At 40.2% G+C, this 23,021-nt stretch overlaps 1 protein-coding gene across 4 annotated transcripts; it reads right to left on the bottom strand.

The window, feature by feature from the left end:
- Positions 1–376: 376 nt before the first annotated feature.
- On the bottom strand, positions 377–11,051 carry fip1l1b (FIP1 like 1b (S. cerevisiae)). 4 transcript variants are annotated; one of them, XM_033624725.2, is made up of 16 exons: positions 10,779–11,051; positions 10,352–10,406; positions 9,778–9,856; positions 9,493–9,605; positions 8,897–8,961; positions 8,637–8,744; positions 8,387–8,517; positions 7,470–7,588; positions 6,477–6,530; positions 5,388–5,487; positions 5,074–5,224; positions 4,856–4,937; positions 4,026–4,081; positions 3,500–3,689; positions 3,188–3,334; positions 377–1,038 (listed from the first exon to the last, which is right to left on the bottom strand). In XM_033624725.2, the coding sequence occupies exons 1-16, from the start codon at positions 10,855–10,857 to the stop codon at positions 894–896; spliced, it is 1,674 nt and encodes a 557-aa protein (XP_033480616.1). In that variant the 5' UTR covers positions 10,858–11,051; the 3' UTR covers positions 377–893. The 4 variants fall into 4 exon arrangements, with proteins under 4 accessions (XP_033480616.1, XP_033480619.1, XP_033480620.1 ...); XM_033624728.2 differs by having other exon boundaries at positions 377–1,035; XM_033624729.2 differs by lacking the exon at positions 6,477–6,530.
- Between the last annotated feature and the right edge of the window lie 11,970 nt (positions 11,052–23,021).

Here is a 23,021-nt window from a genome sequence, read left to right as displayed (position 1 = left end):
CCACGGCTAACACTCTTAGAGGCATAATTACATTTACACAGACATCTAGAATCTATGAATGTGTGAATATTTTGAACTGTCAGACAGATGACTTAAACTGCTGGTCTCAAACTTTAAGTTGAGCACAGACAAACAAACCCCTTCAACAGATGAATGTGCAAACAACCTTCTAGTGTGAAACTCTGCTTATAAATACTGCACAGTGAGGCACAAACACCCATGTGAAATAAGAACATTTTTAAGAGGAGGACTTAAACATGCAGAATGAGTAGACTACATAGTTCTGTGAAAGATTAATATGAATCAGAATTAGGAAAATATTATGTGAAGAAATATTGGACTATTTATTAAAAAAAAAAAGTCACAAAACAACATCTTATCAAAAGTTTTTTTTTAATCGAACTCAAACTGACAGCTGTCTAAAGATGTCTTCATACGGAACAAGAACAAACAAACAAATGACAGCAAAAAGAGCTAAATCTGCTGATCATCCTGACTATACAGAGAAATCTCCGAGCATGACCTAACTCTTACAGCAGTGCTCTGAGAGGAGGGCTGGGGAGAAGAGGAGGGGGATGAAGATGGATTGATGTCCTGCCTGATGTCAGCTAGTGATGGAAAGACAGATGAAGTACGACTGACAACCATCCCTCCTTTACCACCTCCTCTGCTCCATCCATTCTCTGTGATGGTGAGGATGAACGACAGGACTGTGGAGGAGAATTGAGATTGATGGAGAGGGGAGTGACAGGGTGCATCGATCACTCTGCGACTTCCTGGTTTTGTTGGTCTGCGCTCATCGTCTCCCTTTCCTTCTTTCTCATCTCAGTGGGAGACACAGAGGGACAGACGGGACCAGAGACAGACAGAGGCAAAACAGGAGGGGGCGATCACTACTCCATGGCTTCCTGGTTTTCTTGGTCTGCGCTGATGTCCTCGCTGGCCTCCTTGCCCTCCTTGCTCCTCTTGCTCTTCTTGTGTTTGTGCCTCCGGTGGCTGTCGCCCTCCTCGCTGTCGTGCCTCCTCCTGCTACTGCTGCTAATGGAAGGAGAAGGACGAGAGTGTGAAAAGGGCAGAGGAGGTGAGGTGAGGGGATATTTGAGAGGGAAGGGAAAGAGATCAGACGGAAAGTAAAGGGCAGGGAGGGAAGGGAGATAAAAAGGTTAGGTAGGAGAGAGGTATAAATACAGACAAGAAGATCAATGGGTGAAAGAAAAGGTGAAATGAAATGGAGACAGACAAAAGGGTAAAGAAAATGACAGAGTGGCAGCATGGTGCCACATAAGAATAATGGAGGTGAAGTTAGGTGAAGGACAAAGTTTGAGACAACAGAAAAATGGAAAATATTTCTGATATACTGTTTCAGAAAGATCCAGTTTCTCAGTCTGATATTTGCTATGCCCTTATCCCACTTCAACAGCACCTACCAACGATCATGAGCCCTGGCAGATTTTGTACCTGTCCCTGGCAGATTTTATAAGCAAGGGTGTGATTTTTCTGGATTTTTTTTTTTAATTCTGGATTTTCTGACCTGAAAATGTGACACCACATGGATCATGCAAATACATAAAAATATTTTTTTCCTTTAGCCCCAAATAATAAAACTTGGAGTAGTAAATAGTCTCTAAAGAAGAAGGCAGTATTGTAATTTTGTAGCTTCAGTGAATGGAACAGAGGCAAGATGAGCCCAATCAGAGAGGGTTTACAGGAAAACATGGAAATAATCATGTCCTATACAGCTCTGTTGGTTCTTTAGTTGACAGGGTTACTATCTCAAATGCTAACTAGCTGAGCTGAGCTCACACAGTCAGTCATGGATATATGCTGGGGTTTTTTTTTTACTGGTGAAAGAGGGCAATCAGTGGCACAAACATCCTCTCATGCTGAGCTAGGAAAACAAGGTGTGTAAATATCTGTATGAGTTTCCCTGGACTCAACATCTCGCATCTTTTTAATGGGAGTCTAGTAGAGTCTGCAGGATTGGACAGCCTAGCTTAAGTCTGTTGACATATTTCTGCATAATTATTAGCCATGTGCTTATGTCTGTTTTAGAAGACACACATGAAATGATACAATGGACGGTTGAAGAAAGATAAATTTGGCTACAAGTAATTAATTTCATTATAATAATTAGGGCTGGGACAATATGCTTTGGTCCCGATAGGATTCTATCACGATTCTGGGTCCCAGTTCGATTTACATTGCGATTCTGAATAACTGCGATTTTACAAGTATTGCGATTCGATATTTCAATTATCTGGATTTTTTTTCCTTACACAAAACCAAAAGTTGAATTCAATTCTAGCGACTACTGCATATTATGAGTCATAATTCCTAAAAAAAATTATGCACATCATGTCAGTCAGTCCATCTGAAATTAATTTGAATGCAGAGTGGTGCACCACCTTTACCATACAGAAAAAACATTCTCCTTATCCACCCCCATCTTTAGGTAAACTGCTACATTTAGCTGCTTCTGCTCATTAAACGAGTACCATAAATAATAAATCTGTCAAAAAGTAACTGAAAAATATCAATTCTGGGGAGAGAATCTATTTTTAGAATCATCCAAGAAAAAAATCGTGATTAATATAAAAATCAATTTTATTTTCCCCACCCCTGATAATAATGATTTAGAATGTTTGTTTAAATCAGAGTTTACCAAATTTCTTAATGTGTTACACATACTAATGATCTGAGGACAGGATGTGATTTATTTTATTTTATCTGTTTAGGATATTATCTTATTATTCTTTTTCTCTTTGTTTATGCCCAGCACATCAGAATGAATTGTAAACGAGTGATGAATGAGTTATTGGCCTGGACCCTCCTAAAGAGGTCAGTTTAAAAATGTAATACATTTTCTGCCTGACATTGACAATGTTATTATGTGCAATGAATTTTGTTCTCCTGTGCTAGGATCTAGGATCAACTTGTACTCAGAAAAGACATGCTACACAGTAGAGGTGCCATTTAAGAACATGTTTTTTTTAAACTCTCTTTAAGCCGAGTATCACTCGTACTACAGCTCCATGTACACTGCTGCAACATGTGGATAAATCCAAATTTTGTCAGCCTACTGTGCCTAGTTATAGCTGCTAAGTTATGACAGGATGATGACTGTTTGGGGGAGGGGTTTAGCAAACTCAGTGCTCCTAAGAAAAGTTGTGTGTGTGTGTCTTTATACCTGCGAGAGGACTTGTGGCGTCCCTCCTCTTTCTCTCGGTGCCGTCTCTCTCTGTGTCTTTCCTCTTTCTCCCGGCTCGACCGGTCACGATGACGCTCTCCATAACCACGCTCCTGGTACTCACGGTAACGATACCGCTCCTCGTCGCTATGGAAGTTGACAGAACAAGACCTTTAACTTGATTGTGTTATGTTTGCATGTATACCAAACAAGTCCATTCTCTGATTAAAAATATTCCGTTTTAATGTTAGAGGGTTTTTTTTTAATCTAATATTTCATCAGTCTGTGTCTGTCTGTTTTTATCCGTCTCACCTGGTGTAGCCGATAGCTGAAGGACTGTGTTCCCTCTCTCTCTCCCTCTCATGTGTCCTCTCTCGGGGTCTTTCTCTTTCCTTCTCTCTCTTGTCGTCTCGACGAGAATAGTAGTCCCAGGGTTTAGAGTTGTCCATTATGGGGGGCCAAGGAGGAGGCACACCTCCAGCCATGGGTGGAGGGTATGCACCTGAAAATGTAAATAGGAAGGGAGATGAAGGCTTGGTTTTTACTTTGCTTTCATATGTTTCCTGGAAATCAGACTTTGTTCAAATCCAGTTCGCAATCTTTGACAGTCACTAATCATGCCAATGGGTGATAATGCTTTATAAATCATAATAACATGAATATTTAGGACGCATTTCTGTCAAAATATCTTTGTTTCCACTGTTTTAAACACATTGCAGGGTTATATTTTCTATATGTGTATATGACAGTAGATCTCTTATTAATCGACTGAAAACAAGTTCTGACACTGTTGTGCTGCTGATGTTAGAAGACCAGATTACACTGTAAAGTTTCCTACCTTGAGGGAATGGGTATGGAGGGACAGAGCGTCCATCATAACCTCCACCATGGCTACTGTAGAAACAGAGGAAAGGCAACATGTTAGAGTGTGTGTGTGTGTGTGTGTGTGTGTGTGTCTGGGGTGTGCTTCTATCATGGCAAGGACCAAGTATTTTTTCATGTTAAGATGAGTAAAAACTAGGTTAGAGGATGGAAACTAACAGCTTACTACAGTCAGTTGAAGTAATTTGCTGCCCATCGCTCTCCAGTGCTTCCACGTTTATTTTAGACTGATGACTGTATCAGATTGGGATGATTACACTATATCGACCTACAGTTACAGCTTTTACATTACAGTTGTAGTTGTATTTGGTCATGGTGATCTGTGTTTGTCCTCGCCATCGATCGCTTTCTTTCTTTGACTTCCTCTGAAGTTTCTTTTGTATGTGGAGCATCCACTCGGAGATGCTAACCTTTCACCATGCATCTAGCTGCTGCTCTGTTGCTATGGTCTCGCCTGGCTTCCTGCCCCCTTTCGCTCTGGCGGGTTGATGTGAAAAATATCACTTCCAGTGCAACAGCACTGCAAAGTTGCCTCAGACACCACAACTCTGGTGTGCTGCAAAGTACCGAGAACCTCCCTTGGCAGTGATCTGGGCTTGAGTGTAACAGACATTCATTTACATATATCAAATTCCAGCTTTAATGGTTGAGAAACAAATAGCTAAAAATTTCTCAAATTCAGAAACGCTTCTTTTTGTGTCTGCTGCCTGGAGGGGAGTTACTGAGTCTGTTTGACTAACAGCAGCTTGTGTGTGTGTGTGTGTGTTTTTTTAACATGTGTATTACCTGTCCATTGTGGGGATAATTGATGGAGGGGGCCCGCTGGGTGGAGGAGGAAAACCAGGAGGAGGGACAGTAATGGGCAACCCTACGAGGGAGAAAGAGAGAATACACACACTGAACACAATAAAATAGAGCAAGTACAAGGGAAGATCAGATGATTGCTTAAAATTAAATACACACAAGAGGCCAGCTGAGAGAGAATAAGATGATGATGAACTTACTGGGTGGGGGGATGAGTGGGGGTGCAGTGTTGACGTTGGGTGGTGGAGGGAGGAACGGAGGTGGGGGTATGTTTGGAGGAAGCGGTCCGGGAGGGAAGAAAGTAGGAATTTTAGCTGGAGTCGGCTCGGCGTCTGATTGTTCAGCGATCACCTGCACAAAGAGACAAGAGAAGGTTGGGATGAAAACACACTCACTTCAGTTTCTCTTAACGTTAACCCTAGTTTAGGCAACAGGAAAACTTTTCAAATCACTTTTTTAGAAACAGCTACATGTTTCATAATTCAGAGTGACAGTCTGTGTTGGCTCTGTGTACCTGGATATTGTTGCCTTCTAGATTGTGTCTGCGTCGCCCTTCAACCCTGCTGATGGTGGCTGTCCCTCCGCCAATCACATCTATAGTACCACTGGGCTTCCTGGGAAAAGAATATTTAAAAGTAAAAGTCAATGCACTGAGCATACACACTGTCTACTTCCACACATAAAATAAAGAAACATAATCAGCAATGTGCATAAACTAAACATCTAATTCACAGGAAAGTCTCTAATGATGTAGTCCCCAATAATTTCAGCAGACTCCTGAACGTTCCAAAGACTAGGCCCTGACAATGGACTGCAGGAAGAAGCAGGAAAGGAATTACGCTCCACTTAAAATGAATGGGTTCTTGGTGAAGAGGGTGGACAGCTTCAAGTACCTTGGTGTCCATATCACAGAGGGCCTGGTCCCCTGACTCTGTGGTAAGAAAGGCAAGGCGGAGACTGTTTCACCTTAGAAGCTACGAGGTGAGGAATTTCTACTCCTGCACCATCGAGAGCGTCCTGTCAAAGAACATCAGTGCTTGGTATGGAAACGGCACTTAACAGGACCAAGAGGCCCTGCAAAGAGTGGGTGTTCAGCTGAGCATACAGTAGGCGCTGCTCTACCCTGCATAGGGAACGTTTACACCAGGTGCTGCTAGACTAAGACCAGGAGAATCATTAAGGATCCCCACCACCTGCACAATGGTCTTTTCTCCATGTTGAGGTCGGGAGGATGGCATCTAGTACACAAGGCCAGCACTGAGAAGCTCAGGAATAGCTTCTACCCTCAGGCCACAAGGATCCTAAATGAGGTCACTTCCTGAGCTGTCTGAGATGTGAATTGAGCTGTGGTCCATCTGAAATGAAGATATTCTAGTGTCTCCTTCTAAAGTTCTAACTGATGTTAACTTACTACGTTACGACACATGCACATCATCACACACCCCCAAAGAAAGGAATTTTTGGGGCCTTGGAAGTAGCACCAGGAGTTTTTCTATGGTCATGTTTCATGGTCAAGAAAAACACCAGGCCCCCTGTTTTAAACATCAACACATTTCCCATCAGGCCCATTTAACCTTGTAGAGACAAGGCCATGCCAACTTACGTATAATAGGACATGTCCTGAACAGGTGGGCCAGGCCACTGAGGGGGAGAGATCCTACCATTTTGAAACAAAGGACAGGGGTAAAGGAGATGAGAGTAACATCGGCCCAAACACACACACGTACAGCCCATGGGATGATCTATTCTAACCACAGGGACACTGATAAACCTGGAGGTGACCAGGTGTGTTTTTGTGTGTCGTGTGAGTTGAGACGGAGTCTGAGCAAGTTGAAAAGCTAACACAAGAAATATTTTCACCGTGCAGTTTGCGTCTACAGTAACTACTGCTGCCTCACAGCAACCTGATTAAAATAAATATTTTTCCCTCCTCTTAAGATGCTCAATGTGTTGTGCATCAATTCTCCTCTTCCAGCTTCTCCTTGTCTAGACACGAGCCAAAATTCCATCCAAATGTAGTGCAATTTTTTTTTTATTCCAGTAATTCATCAAAAGATAATGTGAATTAATAAACGTTTCCATTCTCTACTGTTGTGTTAATATAAGGAGTTGAGCAAATCGAGATAAACGTTTGGTGGCGCTAATTCTAGAGCCAAGTGCCAGTGAAGCATTGCAGAAGGAGGCGCAAAAGACGATGTATTTAAAAAAGTATCAGTCAAATCTCAAACAAAGGGCAACCATGCAGAAAACATGATGGAAATATGATGCTGATGTATCAATTTGTTACACTTCCATCATTGCTCAACACATATCGCATGTTTTTGTCTGCTGCAATTTTTAGTCTCTTCAGTGGAGCAGAGGCCGAAGCAGACATTTCAATCACATGCTTCATGTACGTCATGATAGATTTTTTTTATCATTTATTATTTTTTTATTTGTGTTTCCACTTTTAATTATTTATTTTTAAAAATGCACATACAACAGGTGGATGAAAACACACTTCGTTTCTAGCTTATCTACATGTCTGTGCATCACTTCTAGTGGAAACTGCGTGTTATTTTACCAGATCTGTAATAGATAAAGATGACGGTGTTACCTGGTGACCTGACTGACAGCAGGCTTGTACAGACTGACAGGAGATGTGAAGTCTGGCTTGGAGGTGTGAACAGGTAAACTGGGTATGTCCTTCTCATTGCCCGTCCTGCCTTGCTGAACCTAAGAAAGAGCCAAAAAGAGCTCATTTCATGTGTTAATCATAGCAGAGATAGTTAGTAGAGATTGAAGGCAGTGTCTTTAAAGCAATGTAGAAATACAGGCGATAGAAGTGTGTGAAATTAAAATACAGTGTTTACTTTTGTTACTGTTCCTCTGACCTAAAACAAAAAGGGGGTAAAGCTTTTCTTGTACTGGAAAGCTTCCAATTAAACCATGTCTGTCAAAACTCTTCTGAATGGGGGCTAGATTAGATAATGTGAAAATACCTGGGGACCAGCTGCTACTCACATCATATAGGTTATTAAAAAAATTACATGACAAATGACACAAACGCAAGTGTTTCATCTTAAAGTGAAGGTAGGTCTGCTATCTAGCAAAAAATATCTGGTGTGAGGTATTTGTTTGTTTGCTTGTTTACGGTCTATCCATGAAAACACATTAATTCAACCTGCACAGTTCTTTCTTGGTGCATGCCTACAAACTAATATGATTGTTCTGCCATTGTGAGGTGAATGAAAAAAAACAATCTTGCTTGATTAATCAATATTGTGTTAATTATAAAATATATTTTGAAAGACAGGCCGAGGGCAGTTTAAAATCAGTCTGCAGGCCACAACTGGCCCCCAGGCTGGACTTTGGACAGGACTAGGTTAAACCGTGCAGGAAACTGCTCTGATTTCAACTCAGTGGTGAGAGGGAGAGGTGTGTGAAGAAAACAGAAGGGTGATGAAATGTAGAAGGTGTTGACAGGAAGAAAAAATAAACAAACAAAGGACAGAGTAAGCACTGGTCTCTCACAGTGATCTTGCTTGTCACTGAGCCGACAGTGGAGACCTCAAGGCCCATGCGCAGTCTCTTCTGTTTTTCACAGTAAGCCTTCCATGTGTCTTCATTGAAGCCGTAGTTAAAGTAGTCAGACAGATCCGCTCCTACACACACACACACACACACACACACACAAAATGCATGTAACTGTGGTGCCTAAAGGAACAGTTACAATTTATTACAGTTTTTTCCAATAGACACACACAAAGACACACAGACAGACCTGGTTTCCTCCAGGGTTTTTCTTCAAAGGACTCCATGTCCGCCTCAAGCACGGGAACCCCGTTTATATTTCCAGGAGCCTCCAGGTCCACTCCCTTCATCTTGGAGGCTACGGAAAATAAACAACACACCATGTTAACCAGACACTACTCTTATTAACTACTTCTGTGTAATCTCTATATCCTCTGTTGAACAGATCAGTGCAGAATACACATATTTTTAGGTCAAAACAGAAACCAGTTCAAGAATAGAGGATGATACCTTGTCCATAGGGTCTGGAGCCTGTTGTCTTAATGTTGAGGTTGACAGGCGGAGCTCCATAAGGTCTGGGAGGAAAAAAATTAAAACCCTGTCATTGATATCACAATCTACTCATAATCAGCTGTCATGTACACCAGATATATTACCATATACAAGTAAAGAATAGGAACAGTCACCTGCGGTGAATAATAGGCTTCTTAATATGCTGATAGTGTACGACAGTTCCTGTTACTTGAAAGCTTTAGCATCCTCAGGTTCTAATGTGGACCAGACAAGCTATTTTGGCCTCATGTCAAAGCATCAACAAGCATATAAAGTTCGCTCAGAGACAAGACAGTGTTGACTTCCTGCTGGTCTTGGACCAATATTAATAGGTTAGCAGTGTGATCTGAAAGCTATCTAGAAATTATGGTGTGGGAAAGCACATTTTTTTAATCAAATCTTGATTTCAAGCTTAGTTTTATGATTATGAACAGAAAAAATGCAGGAAAACCCGACTTCTCTTTTTTAAAGCAAAAATTAAAAACAGTAATTTTATTCAAACTAGCCAAAGACTAAAGTAATGTGCAAAACCCCACTCTTTGACTATAACCTACGTGTACTGTGGTGCTCCAGTTTTGATGTCTCCAATGGTGACACGGACATCATCGTCGTCGTCGTCACTGTCGCTGTCACTGTCAACGTCCTCACCTGCAGCTTCAGCTGTCGCCTGAAAGACCAGGAGGAAAAGAATAATTAGACATGAGTGTTTCTCAGAGGGACAGAAAATAACTGAGAGGAATGTAAACTGTGACATACGCACATGTACAAAAACAAAACAGAGAAAGAGCAGGGCAAACGTTGCAGCACACACTGTGACTGTGTGCATACACGCTTCCTACCTCAGAGGCCACTCCATTCCCTGTAGCGTGTGCAGCCGCATCAGCAGCGGCATCCTCTGTTGAGGCATCACCAGGTGCACTGTACATAAAATAAACATTAAGTTTCTTTCAATTACAGATAGAACATAACCAGTTACTCTAAACATCCTCAAACAACATAAATGAACTTGTAAATGCCCAAAAAATAGTGAACAAAACCTCCATCTTAAAGAAGGCACTTAGGTTTGTCCCCTGCTTCGTATGAAGCTAAGAGAGACGTTTCACTTTTTTCAAGCTGAGTTTTCACGCCCTTTAACATCACGATGATGATGGTGCAAATGTAAGAGGATTAGAAGGTACGGTTTGACACGATACATAATTTTTCATGCATTTTTCATGAAACGTATGAATGCATATAAGCTGGATGAATGCATGGATGTGTGAGGGTTTATGCTTCTTTATGGTTTCTCTTTGTGCTGCAGTAAATAGCACCTCCTCCTCCTCCTCCTCATGATAAAAACAGGTGTCTTCTGAGTGTTTGTAACACTTACACAAATCCAAGGTGTTTATGTGGGTTGTCAGAGATGTTAAATACCTGAGTGCAGCATTCAGTTTGGCTTCCTCGTCCTCATCTTTGCTCTCTGACTCATCTGAAAGATGAAAGATGCAACATAGTTGTGTCAACAATAACCAGCTCTAAAGGCATTCATTAGCTTCTCGTGTTGAACCTGTGCAAATATCCAACAGAGCGACAGAGGGAGTATTTGCAACATTTAAGTTTGGTTCAATATGTGACAGGTACATTCAATCACTTTCTCCTCAAGTCATACATACGGCTGCAAAAGGCCGGGAAAAGCAAACAGGCGCTGCTAGCTTAGCTTCCAGGCTAACCCTCTCATCTTCTCATATTAGCAGACTGTGTTGTTGGTTAGCAACTCCTTAACTGACACACACATTGATACATGTATGTTTCGGTCAAGACGAGTTGTGTTTGCGGACAGCATATGTTGTGTTTTGTATACCTCCATACAGCCATTCCTCCTCCTCATCTCCGGCGCTGGCATCAGTGGTGGTTGTTTTGTCCGCTTCCTCCGCAGACATGTTCAGCTAACACGGAGCACGAGCTAACGTTAAACCAACGGCAGCTTCACAACAACGTTCAGCACAGCTTCTAAATGCGGTAATACAAGTACAATTTATCCCTTCAGCGGGGACACACGGTTATGTACACAAAAATTATGACTCCATTGGATTTATCTCCAACCTGTTCTTGTGAGTGTGAACCCGGAAGTGGTTGTTGGTGTCCCGCTACGTGAACGTGTTGTTGCAGAAAACACAGCGCCCCCCGGCGGATGAGACACCACGGTTCATCCAGGAGCTGCCAGTGATCAATACTGTGATATACATATTTATATATTTATATATTTCTGTTTGTGTGTATGTATTGTGTGCTTCTGTACTATATCATACTATATTTTGTTCATGTCATACCGTCTTACTATATGATACACTGTATTTGAATCAGAATCACATTTATTGTCCAACATACTAAGAGCAGACAGGACTATCATGTATACAAGTATGTGAAATAAGTTATTTATATAATATAAATAAATAAAAATAAAACACCTATACAGGTCTAGTGTTCTGTGTGCTGTAAAATACATTGTTACCGCAAAGAAATACATACTGCATGGATATACATGGACTTGATGATTATGTACAGTATGTGCATGTGTACATTTTTCTATTTACAGAATGTGGGATTTATATTGACAGTGACAGATGAAATATCCATATGAAAGAACTGATGCATTAAAAACTTAGAGCAGCGGATGTTTTGGTGTTATGGGCTATTGACAGTGTATGACTTGTTTAACTGTTTATCAGAGTGATGGCTCTCTGTTTCTATTATGTTGCTATATTAATACAGACAACGCCGAGTATCAATACTTAAGCACATTATACATTATTGTGGTGTACGCTGTTAACCCTAGACTTGATGACTTGGTGCTATAAACCAAATCATTTGACTTTATCAAACTTTGTCTTTAATTGTGCTTGAGTAGTTTTCTTCTTTTCTTTTATTTCTTATCTTATATTGTGTGACAAATACATGGTAAAGTGATTTTGACTGAATCCTTAGTCCTACAGATAAGTTAACAGTCATATGACACTGAGGTTCAGGAGACTCCTGACCCCTTAGGCCGCTGGGCCGCTTGGCCACGACCTGGTGATCCATAGGCAAATAACCATCTATTTTAAAAACGCACCACGTGGTCAAAAGGATGAGGATGCTCAAACATTTACCCATTTGTAATTGTTAAACATGACACTCTGAAACCATGAGCTGTTATATGCTTCAAGCCTCTACTCCTCTGGAAAGGCTTTCCACAAGGCTGGATGGAAGTGGGCAAAGCAGACAATTGCCCCTGGGTCACAGACCCTCATGGAGTCACTAGGTGTATGCTTTTTGGTCATTTGATTGATTGCAAATGTGTAAATATTCAGTCCTAAATAACAACTTGAAATAAAAAAAAAAACAAGTTAGTGTAGGCCTAACCTTGTCTTGTAGAGGAGCCTTGCATCATTAGGAGTCTACAGATGACGCTTTGAGCTAAATGCTAACATCAGCGTGCTCTCAGAGATGCTGATATGACGCTAATATGTTGATGCTTAGCAGGTATCATGTGTATCATGTTCACAAACTTAGTTCAGCATGCTAGCACGCTAACACCTGCTGATTTGCACTGACCTGAGCAACACAGCTGAAGCTGAATACTTTTAGTGTTGCAAAGATTAAACTAAAACACTCAAGTACCGGACCAATTAAAATGATGACCTGATGATGGTGCTAGATGGATAATCAATTATCAAAATGATAAAATTTAATCCCAGTGGGAAACATGAGTGCCTGCACCAAATTTCATGACAGTCCATCTAGCAGGTGTTGAGATATTTTACTGAAAATCACAAATATCAGCCTCATGGTGATGATAGAGGAAACATCAGGAGATCATCAAAATTATTAGGATTCATGATGCAGGGACCACGAATGTCTATACAAAATGTAATATAATCTATTATTATGATTCAAAAGTTGATAAGATATTTTACTTTAGAGGAAAGTGGTTCGACGGACCAACAGACAAACCAGAAACACACAGAGAAGGGAGAGACGTCTCACCAGATCTCAACATATATATCTGTCATAAGCATTTCATTTTACACAAACCACATTCTTATCAGTGAAGTATGAATATCCAAATTTATGGTAGGTTTTTTTAAAATCTGGATTGAAATGCTGAGATGTTTAAAAAAAAAAAGGATGGGAAGCTGTCATCAAAGAGAATATTCAAGTTTAACCACCAAGTCACATCATCTTCCTATTGAAGTGCTGACTTTATGTAAATAAGTGCTCAGAATATTTGTTATTCAAATGGTGTTTTCACTACATAGACCTATGGACACAAGAACATAATGCAAAATAACATTGTCAGAAACTGAACCAGTGTATTTGTATTTGTTTTGTTCCCATTCCTGCATTAATTGATAGATTTTGCAATGCACAACAACAACAATCAGGCTTCACAAAGGCTGCTGACAGTTTGACAAATTTCATACAAGCCTGCTTTATCTCCTTGTCTGTCAAGTATCAAATTAAGAAAGGCACAGGCTCCACTGTTGCTGTCACCTGCTCATTAGTGACTAGCTTTTTGTAATTCTGCAGTTTTATGTTGAAAGCAATGTCAAAAAACTGTATGAAGCCTGGGCAATTTGATGTAATTTTAATTAAGTTGTGCCTTTCTGAACTGCTGGTAGTGAAAACATCCTGAGCCCTCAACATCGCTGCTCTTCATTTCCGACAGTCTGTTTTTACGTGTGTGAAACTGCAATATACACATAAAAAATATTGTGTGGTAACCTAGAAGAAGAGGAGAAGAGAAACAGCCTGAAACACATTATCTTAACATTTTGGTATCCAAACCAGTATACTTAGTACCCATGAGGTGCAAACCATTGCTGACAGGGACACATTGGGGTGGTGGTGCAGGCTGTCAGTAGGGGCCCACAGCTTAGTATTATCACAGGGACCCGAAGTGGATTCATCTGGTCATGGCCTTGAAACTGAGGTCGGGCACAGATGTTGGGCAACAACACTGCAGTACAGTCCAACTCATCCCAAAGGTGTTGAATGGGGTTGGGGTCAGGGCTCTGTGCAGGCCAAACAAATTCTTCCACACTCACACTGGGAAAACCACTGGACTCACTCACAACAGGACAGGGGCTTTCCCAACCTGCTGCCACAGAGATGGAAGCACACTAGTGTCTAAAATATCATATATGTATGTAGTGTCCTTTAAGTCAGTGGCTCCCAACTAGTATGGCCAGGGGGTCCAGATTTCTCCTTAGTCATTAGTTCAAGGTCCACACAGTTTAATACATTCAGCTTCATAAATGCGTTTGGCCATTTTATCAAGCTAGTTTGCTGTCTCTGTCAAGTTGCCGTCAGTTAGTCATTCACTCTAAAGAAGGAAACTGCACTTAAAGTACTCAGTACCCAAAATTTTTGTGTTTTTAAGAGACTTGACACGTTTGCGAATCACTTGTGGTCCATTCAGAATGAGCCCATGACCCACTTTTGGACTGCGACCTATCAGTTGGGAACCACTGCTTTGAGTAGAATAAAGGAGCTTAACTTTAAAATGCAGCCCCATGGCAAAAGAAGACAATAGTATTTTACGATTGTGTCCACATACTTTTGGCCATTGAGCCTAGAAATATGCAGTGATGTGAAATTGTTAGATATGACACAGAGAGTTAGAGAAGTGCAGGGCTTAATCACTGGACTGCCAAGGAAATGAACAAGGCACTCCACCCTGCTCCAGCGGTCAGCATTAAGACTGTGGTCGTTGGATTTACTCAGCAGCAAACATGGTATAGTCATGTAGATGTAAAGGGCAGGGCGTTGCTGGAAGAGAGAAAACAGTCTCAATATATAGCTTCTAATGACATTATACCACTGCTTAATTACTTTGTAAGTTGGTTACAAAGTAATTAAGCAGAGACAGATGCTAATAAGATTATCCAATGGCAAATAAAACAAGATTGAATTGGATGAAAAGATAAATAAAAAAGCAAGAAACATGAAATAATGCAAGTCGACTATAAGCCAGTTCAACAACTTATATTTTTATCTGTATTTGGAAAGATTATAGGAGAATGCACAGCTTGTTAAGGGTAGTTTAGATGTCACAACAGCAAGTCACCTCTGGTCACAAATCCAGACTCAAGAGCTATCAGAGGCATGGGTGGATTATGAGACAATGGGCCTATTGGCAAAGATATGCAAAGGGCTCCAACACCTCACCTACACAGGAGCAAGTCCACACAGACTTTGCGATGCTTTTGCATCTCTTTGTAGTCACTATGCATCATTTCGTAGTTTTGTGTCTCTTTGTGGTAATCCTGTGTCTTTTTTGTTGTTTTGTGTCTTTTTGGAGTCATTTTGCATCTCTTTGTAGTTGCTTTGTGTGGTGTTTTGTAGTCATTTTAGTTTCTTAGATGTAATTTTGTGTCCTATTAAGGTAATTTTGGGTCCTTTTGGGTCGTTCTATGTCTTTTTAGTCATGTTGTGTCTCTTTGTAGTCATGTTGTGTCTCCTTGTGGCTGTTTTGTACCTCTTTGTAGTTGTTTTTTGTAGTTTTCTAGTCATTTGAGTCTCTTTGATGTAACTTTGTAGTTATTTTGTGTCTCTTTGTAATAGTGTTGCTTATTTTTGTATTTGTTTTCTGTCTCTTTGCATCTCTTTGTGGTCATTTTGAGTTTTTTTTTCCTGGTCTGCTTTGACATTTTGCAAGTGAGGCAAGGGGGGGCCCCTGACACTGTGGGTCCCCTGGCCTGTGCCCAGTCGACCCATTCAGTAATCCATCCATGGTTAGAGGAGGATTAGGTTTAAATGGATGCCACCACAGAAATAGAATAATAACATTTCTATAGATGACACAGATCACACAGAGCTGAGCTGTGTCCTTTTATACATTCATAAAATTAAGCAGCAGCTGCAGGCTCAGCATCAACAAACTGATTGCTGTTGTGGTTCTGTTTGCACAAGACGTTGGCCCCGTTAATGCAGTGAGGACTGCTAATGCATTTATGGCCCTTGACCAGTTAAGTGGAAGCCACTTTAGCTTTGACAGTAAATGACATGAAAATCTGTGGATTCTCTCACTCTCTCTTTTCTTTACCACTTCACTTATTATCACTTCTTGACAGTGGTGGTTATAGAGAAGTGTGGGCTACATTCACACATGTAACATGATGCTGAAATGAAACAAATAAGGAAACATGCACATACACACTGATACAGATGCAAGCGTGCACAACATGCACACAGTGGTAATTATATATTAGCAAGTACATTGATTTCTATTTCCCTTCCACACAGAGATTCATATCACAAGTATCTAATGTATTGCACCATACATTTGAGCTTTTGTGTGGATCTCTGTATGTTCACAGTGCACTTACACACACTTAAACACACGCACTCATCGAGACAGTAGAGAGAGTGGGGGATGCCAATGGTCTCTCAGTTAAACTAATCATGGAAATTGCATTTATTTCATTCACTCTGTCTCCCCGACCTCATCTTACTCCTCTCTGTTGTTTACCCATCTGCCTCTCTGATCTTAGTCCCTCCCCTTATCCCTCCCTCTTTTCTCCCATTTGATCCTTTTTCTTCCATCTCTCTATTTAATCATCCCTCTTGAACCACACTGAAATGTTTCAAATTCAAATTGCTTTGCCAATTTGACATGGCTACAATTGCCAGCGGCTTTTTGGCAACACATCTTATACAAGGTTTACATCACAAGTTCTGAAGCCTATAATAATTCAGACTGTTGAAGCCCATTCCACCAGTGTGAAAACAAAAAAATAACAACAAAAAAGCAGGATCCTGTCAGTCATATTAAGAAACTTTATCAAAATAATCATTTAGCATCCTAAAAACACGAGTTAGTATTTCAAAATAATGACTTTGTACCTCAAAATAAAGACATTTCTTAAAATAGTGACTTAGTATCTAAAAAATAATGAGTTAATATCTCAAATAATGACTCACTTATCTCAAAATAATGGCAAACCTTTTAAAAAAATAATGACTTATCTCAAAATATAGACTTAGAGATAGACTTAGACTCTTAAAATAATGACAAACTTTCTTGAAATAATGCATTTGTATCTCAAAATAATGACTTACAATCTCAAAATAAAAAACTTAAAAAAATAATGACTTAGTATCTCAACAATAATGTGAAACTATCTCAAAATAATGCCGTACCGTAAAACTTCAAATAGTAGCCCGGGCTGTTATTTGATTAAATCACTGAACTCAACAGGCATATATTTGAGACAGGCCTTTAATTCCTTTCACACAAAACTGTAGCTTAGCAAAGATGGGAAAATACAATCTAATATACAAATACAATCTAAAATACAAGCTAATGATGTGTGGCATGTCTATAATGACAAAACTTGTATTTATCTAGCATTTATTTTTCAAAATGTGTAGCCACACCAGGCTAGTAAAAGGGACTTTAATTGAAGTTTTACGGTAGTTTCTCAATATAATGACCTCTTTTTTTTTTTTAAAGAAAAATAATGAAAATCTTTCTCAAAATAATCAGTATCTCAATGAAATGATTTATTAACTCAAAATAATGACTGGGTATCTCAAAATTAATTAGCATCTCAAAAAAATAATTTACTATCTCAAAATGATGACTTTATTTCTCAAAATAACGACAAACTTTATCAACATATTGACTTAGTACCTCGAAATAATGAGAAATGGTGCTAACTCATTTTGATAAAGTTAGTAAGCAAGTCATTTCTTGAGACTGTTTTTCATTATTTTTAGATATTAACTCATTATTTTTGAGATACCAAATCATTATTTCAAAACAATTTCTCATTAAAATGACTAAATGGATTTTTTCTTTCAGACTGGCGGACATGGGCTTCCATATCTGACAACCCTATACAAGACAGGTGAAAACCAACATTTGGATATTTTTAGTTAATCAAAAAAACGAAGGGTCAAGTGTTGCCTTGTGGGTTCAGCATCATTCATACATCTTAAACCATTAACTCGTACAAAGTTTTAGATACAGGGTTTTCAAAGGAAAGCAACACTGCATGCACTATATTTGAACACTCCACAACCACATGGCCACAAACTAGCCCACAGGCCACTCAATGAAAGAAAACTATTTTTTGCAAACAAATACTGAAATAAATAAGTCTACAGTTTCATGTGTAGTTCCTGTGGTTTCTCCTCAGGCTGTGACCTACTGCTCTGACGTAGTTTGCTTCATCTCTTTGCCCATTTTTTCATCACATTTTCCTCCCTCCTCTCTTACTCCACCCTGTCTCTTACCTCTCCATCCTCCTGCACCATGTTTGCCTTTATTTAGCCTTCGTCATTCCTTTCCCCTTCACCCTCTGGGTCATCCTGTCTCTCTCTGTCTCTACTTGGCTCCCTCCCTCCCTGTGTCCATCCCTCTCTCCTTACGGTGGATTAGGGAATCTTACAGCCTAGTCGATGCTAATCAGGTTTATCCACATAGAGGGCGATCATTGGGCTATCAGTAATTACACACGCTGATATTAGCTTACTCACATATGTGTCCTGGCACATATTCAATCCACATCATCTCTTTGGATCAAACATATGGTTATCTCAACTGCGTGTTGGCATGCATGACAGCTTATTGTAACATGGCAGTTTGTTCTCCTTTGTTTTGCAACACAAGGATCCATCTGTTGTGAAAATAACTGCATGTTTGTTTCAAGTTAGGGCTGCAGAATATGAGACAATTGTTGCAAATGTGATTACAGAAACTGTAATTTTTCCACTGATAAATGATTTTCTTCTGTGGTTTTGCATTAGAGGTTCTCTACAAAACCATTTACACAGCTAAAATAGAATTTCCCTCTATGATTATGTCAAGATAAAAGTTTGAAAATTTAGGAAATACACATATTTGCTTCCTGGCAGAGATTTAGGTGAGAAGACTAAAGACCCTTGCTCTGCCCAAGGGCCACTTTTACAAAATCAGGGTGTCAGAAGGAAAATTTAAATATCCCAGCATCCAATGGGGTGCCAGATTTGCTACAGCCAAAAGCCAGTTAGCTTAGCTTAGCACAGAGACTGGAAACAGCTAGCCTGGCTCTCTCCAAATGTAACATAATCCACCTTCCAGCCCCTCTAAAGCACACTAATATACACCTTTTGTTTTGTTTGTTTAATCTGTTCAAAAAAACGAAAGTGTTAAGTTTTTACGAGGGTGTTGTTTGACAGACTATTTCTTGGCTCTTAGCAATTGCCAGGCAGCCATAGGAAGTTATTGTGCCTGGCCAAAAAAAAAAAAAAAAAGCACAGCACATAACAACCTGAAAACATCAATTTGTCTTTTTTGTACTTGTTTTTCAATAAATTACAAAAACAGACAGACATGACGGCGGTATGACCATCTTAAACTCATCCACCAAAATTAGCACGTATAAGTGTTTATTTTTATACACGGGAAAACCCACTCCTTTCCCATTGCCAGTGGACCAGAGCTGTGTCTGCAGCCGACAAGCAGACGTTCCTTCTGTCACGGACAGGCTGGAAAACTGGTTAGTAAACAATAGAAGCATGGAGGACAGTGAAAATGTTGCAGCAGTTACTTGTGCATTGGGGAAGGGGCTTTACGCTGACAGAAAGCAGGAAAGTATATTTCACAAAGTATCAAATTATTTCTTTAAAGGTCTAGTGTGTAGGATTTAGTGGCATCTAGTGGTGAGGTTGCATAGTGCAACTAACACACACTCCTTTGTGTGCCAAGTATGTAGGAGAACTATGATGGCTGACACAAAAATGGAGCCATGGAGTGTTTAGTTTGTCCGTTCTGGGCTACTGTAGAAACAACATGGTGGACTCTGCTCCATTTGTCGATATAAATGGCTCACTTTATGGTAAACACAACAATTTTGTATTTTTTAGGTGCTTATTCACTAAAGAAAATATATTTATTAATATTATTTTCAATTTTTGCCAATAGATCCCCCTGAATTCTGCAGTAGACCTTTATGATTTTAAATATGCATCACTGGATTCCATGAAAATAAATTACATCAATATAAATCTAAGGCCTTACCGTGTTTCTCTGAGGAAATGTTTTTTATTTATTAATTTATTTATTTTTACCCACCTCTTAGTCCGACTTGTTCAATGGGTCATAATTGATATGTGAAACACCACAATTGGACGGACAACCAACCATGGACAGACACTTAACAACCACACAGAGTGGGTCAAAAAAAAGAGAGAAAACAACCTCCACTGCCCTGACTGTATTAAAGGAGATGGAGACAAATGGACACAGATATCAGGTTCGTAATGCCCAGTCAGCAGACAGAGAACAGTGTTGGATTGCGTCTGAAAAAAAAAAAGGTTATGCTGAGCTTTTGGCCAATCACTGAAAGGGGAAACAATGAGGTATTCTTTCAACTGAAATGTGTGTGTCCAAGTGTGTGCTTTCCCTTCTGTCTCCTGTGGTTTTGTGGAAACAGGCAAAGAAGGTGTAGGTACGTGCTCGCCAGAGGGTGTGAAGGTCCATTTGTAGGTGATTGAGTTAGGGTGTGTGTGTGTGTGTGTGTGTGAGAGAGAGAGAGTGTGCGTCACTACAAAGGAGAACTGAGAGAGAGAGAGAGAGAGAGAGAGAGAGAGAGAGAGAGGAAGGTGAAAGAGAACAAGAGAATGAGAGAGAGGGAATGAGGAGAGAGAGAGAGGAATGTTTTTCATTACGTAATCTAATCTAAGTGGCTATTTTTCTTGTATAAAACCTCCGTTGCCCTCCATGAGACCGCTGTCCTCATCTGTCTAAAAGCACTGAGTGAGTCATGCTGTGGGTCCAAATTGCACACACACACACACACACACACACACACACACACACACACACACCAAGTCATAGTGAGTCAGCCAAGATCTGCTATAGACGCTCGCCTCAGTGATGAATAATGAAATAGGGAAAGGCATATAAACTGCTCAAATGACATGTGAACTCAGTGGACAGTGGACATATGGATGATCCTGATGGACACACACTCACACAGAAACAAACACAGTGACATCTTCATAGGGCATATGAGCAGCTGGACTATGAGCAGGTGAACAGGTGGATTGTACTTTGACACCTTCCCTTTGTCTGCATGCAGAATATTCAACAGAGGGTCTGTTGCTGAAGATAATCTCTCAGTGAAGCAAAAGTTCAACATTTTGGGAAATGGCCTTATTCACTTTTGGTGGTAGAGGTAGATGAGAGGATTGATATGATTCTCATTTTTTCCCGTTCATTAAGACTTCATGTGGCAGCTTCCACCAGAACATGACTAAGCAAAACAGGCATAACGTGTAACACAACACCGTCTGTGTTTAGTGTGACATATATGTATTGGGCAGCACTTTCTAAATAATAACAATGGCATTGCATGGCAACAACAATCCTTTACTGACTTTGTTTTATAGCAGTTGATCTTGTCCTAACACTAAACACTTTCCTGAGAACGCTGTGGGTCAAGACCATGGATGTGTAAAGAGAACTGGATACAGCATTGGTGACGGGGCCCTGTTCATTCCTAAGTTGCTTAGAGGCACATTAAATCAAAAAAGTCCAACTGCAGAATAAAACATTACCCGGATGATCAGCACTGCTGCTACTATGTGGCCCACAGAGCAAGCGCATCAGAGACTTCCTCCAACTGAACCACCTTCCTCTGGTGTAGCCCTCTGCTAACTTGAATGGGGATAAAATGATTCAATAGTGTGGCTCTTCTGGACCTTCCAAACATTATCAGACCAATGGATAGAATTGTGACAGTGAAATAAGTCATTGTGCAGGGGTCGTGATGCTAAACAAATCATCCACTGATCTACAGACATCTCTCTCACCATGTAAGTATATGGGAAAAAGTCTTTTGGGGGCCACAGGATCACATGACAGAGTTAAGACCACCACTTAGGCACGCGAAAATTCACTCTTTCTGGCAGCCTGGTCAAGCCTGCATTATCAGAGACAACCGCCAAATTACACACACAGGGACTCACATGCACGATGATGAGTCCTTTAGCCTGAGTTTGAAATGTATCTCAAAGCAGCACAATAAAGTAGGTCAAGTTTGGCAACAGCACTGGGACAAACGAATCTATAAACTGTATCATCATAGTCTGTCTGAGACAGAGGCAGGCCTGTAACCAGACGCTTACATGAAGATGGAGAGAAACATGACTTTAATCTTTGTAAGAAACACAGTATGAACTTGTCAGAGTTCCAATGTGACGACTGAAATTAAGATTTTTGTCCAACTGAATGCCCAGATATTTATAAGTATCAACAAACTCAAATCCTAGGAGAGGGAAGTAATTACTCCACTGTATCTTTATATAGCAAACAGTTGTTTGCTTTGATATCAATGCTCTGAATGCTTCTTTAGTGTTCATTTTCCTGAGGCTATGTCCAGTATGATAAATATTAGGGTTAACCTCTCAGACCATGTTCTTATGATCCTTTACATCATACGTGTAAGCCCATGGGTGAGAAACAACTAAACACTTTGTGGTGCAAATGTGAAAAAAAAACCCTTAAGGGATCACTGTCTGCAAAAACATCTTGGTCAAGCACATGGTTGGGCTGCGACAGCCTTCTCCTTGTCTAGGCCTCTCGGTCAAAACCCTCCTCCCCTGCCTCTAACACCCTCACTCCCCAAATGGTGCTTGTCTCAGGTTGTTCGATCATAAAACCAGTTTCAAACAACTTCCTTATCGCAGTTCATTTTACAACTTCCCAGGAAAAACAGTGCTCTGTCTCTGTAATTGACCTGGCGTAAACACAGGAGGCAACTATCTGGACTGTGCTTCCACTTGTCTTTATAATAAAGCAGGCAGTTGGTCCTCTTGGCATCGATATCAGGAAGAAAAACTGTCAAAAAGTCTGTGAGCCCTGGTCACAATGTGTGTGTGTGTGCAGATGTTAGATGTGGTGATATTCCACTGAAACCATCACTAGTCACATTTTCCAGAGAATTATACTGCAAAAACAAATTAATGAAGTAAAGATAAATCAATTAAAGTGAAATTCTGCTTCTGCTCTAGTTTGTTCAGCTTCCTTTCACCATCATGTGCTGAGAAAAACATAATCAGCCACGGGGCGATG

This window comes from Epinephelus lanceolatus, chromosome 3, assembly GCF_041903045.1.
Source record: "Epinephelus lanceolatus isolate andai-2023 chromosome 3, ASM4190304v1, whole genome shotgun sequence".
NCBI classification, from domain to species: domain Eukaryota; kingdom Metazoa; phylum Chordata; class Actinopteri; order Perciformes; family Serranidae; genus Epinephelus; species Epinephelus lanceolatus.
The sequence above is the reverse complement of the archived record's forward strand: the minus strand, read 5'-3'. Positions and strand labels throughout refer to the sequence as shown.

Bases quoted from the DNA above. Each gene is read 5' to 3' on its own strand.
- fip1l1b (XM_033624725.2), bottom strand. From the start codon at position 10,857: ATGTCTGCGGAGGAAGCGGACAAAACAACCACCACTGATGCCAGCGCC. The intron at 8,745-8,896 runs GTATCATCCTCT...TATTTTCCGTAG, and splicing joins CTCCAGACCCTATGGACAAG to CCTCCAAGATGAAGGGAGTG. The intron at 6,531-7,469 runs GTAACACCGTCA...TCAAAATGGTAG, and splicing joins GCTGTCAGTCAGGTCACCAG to GATCTCTCCCCCTCAGTGGC.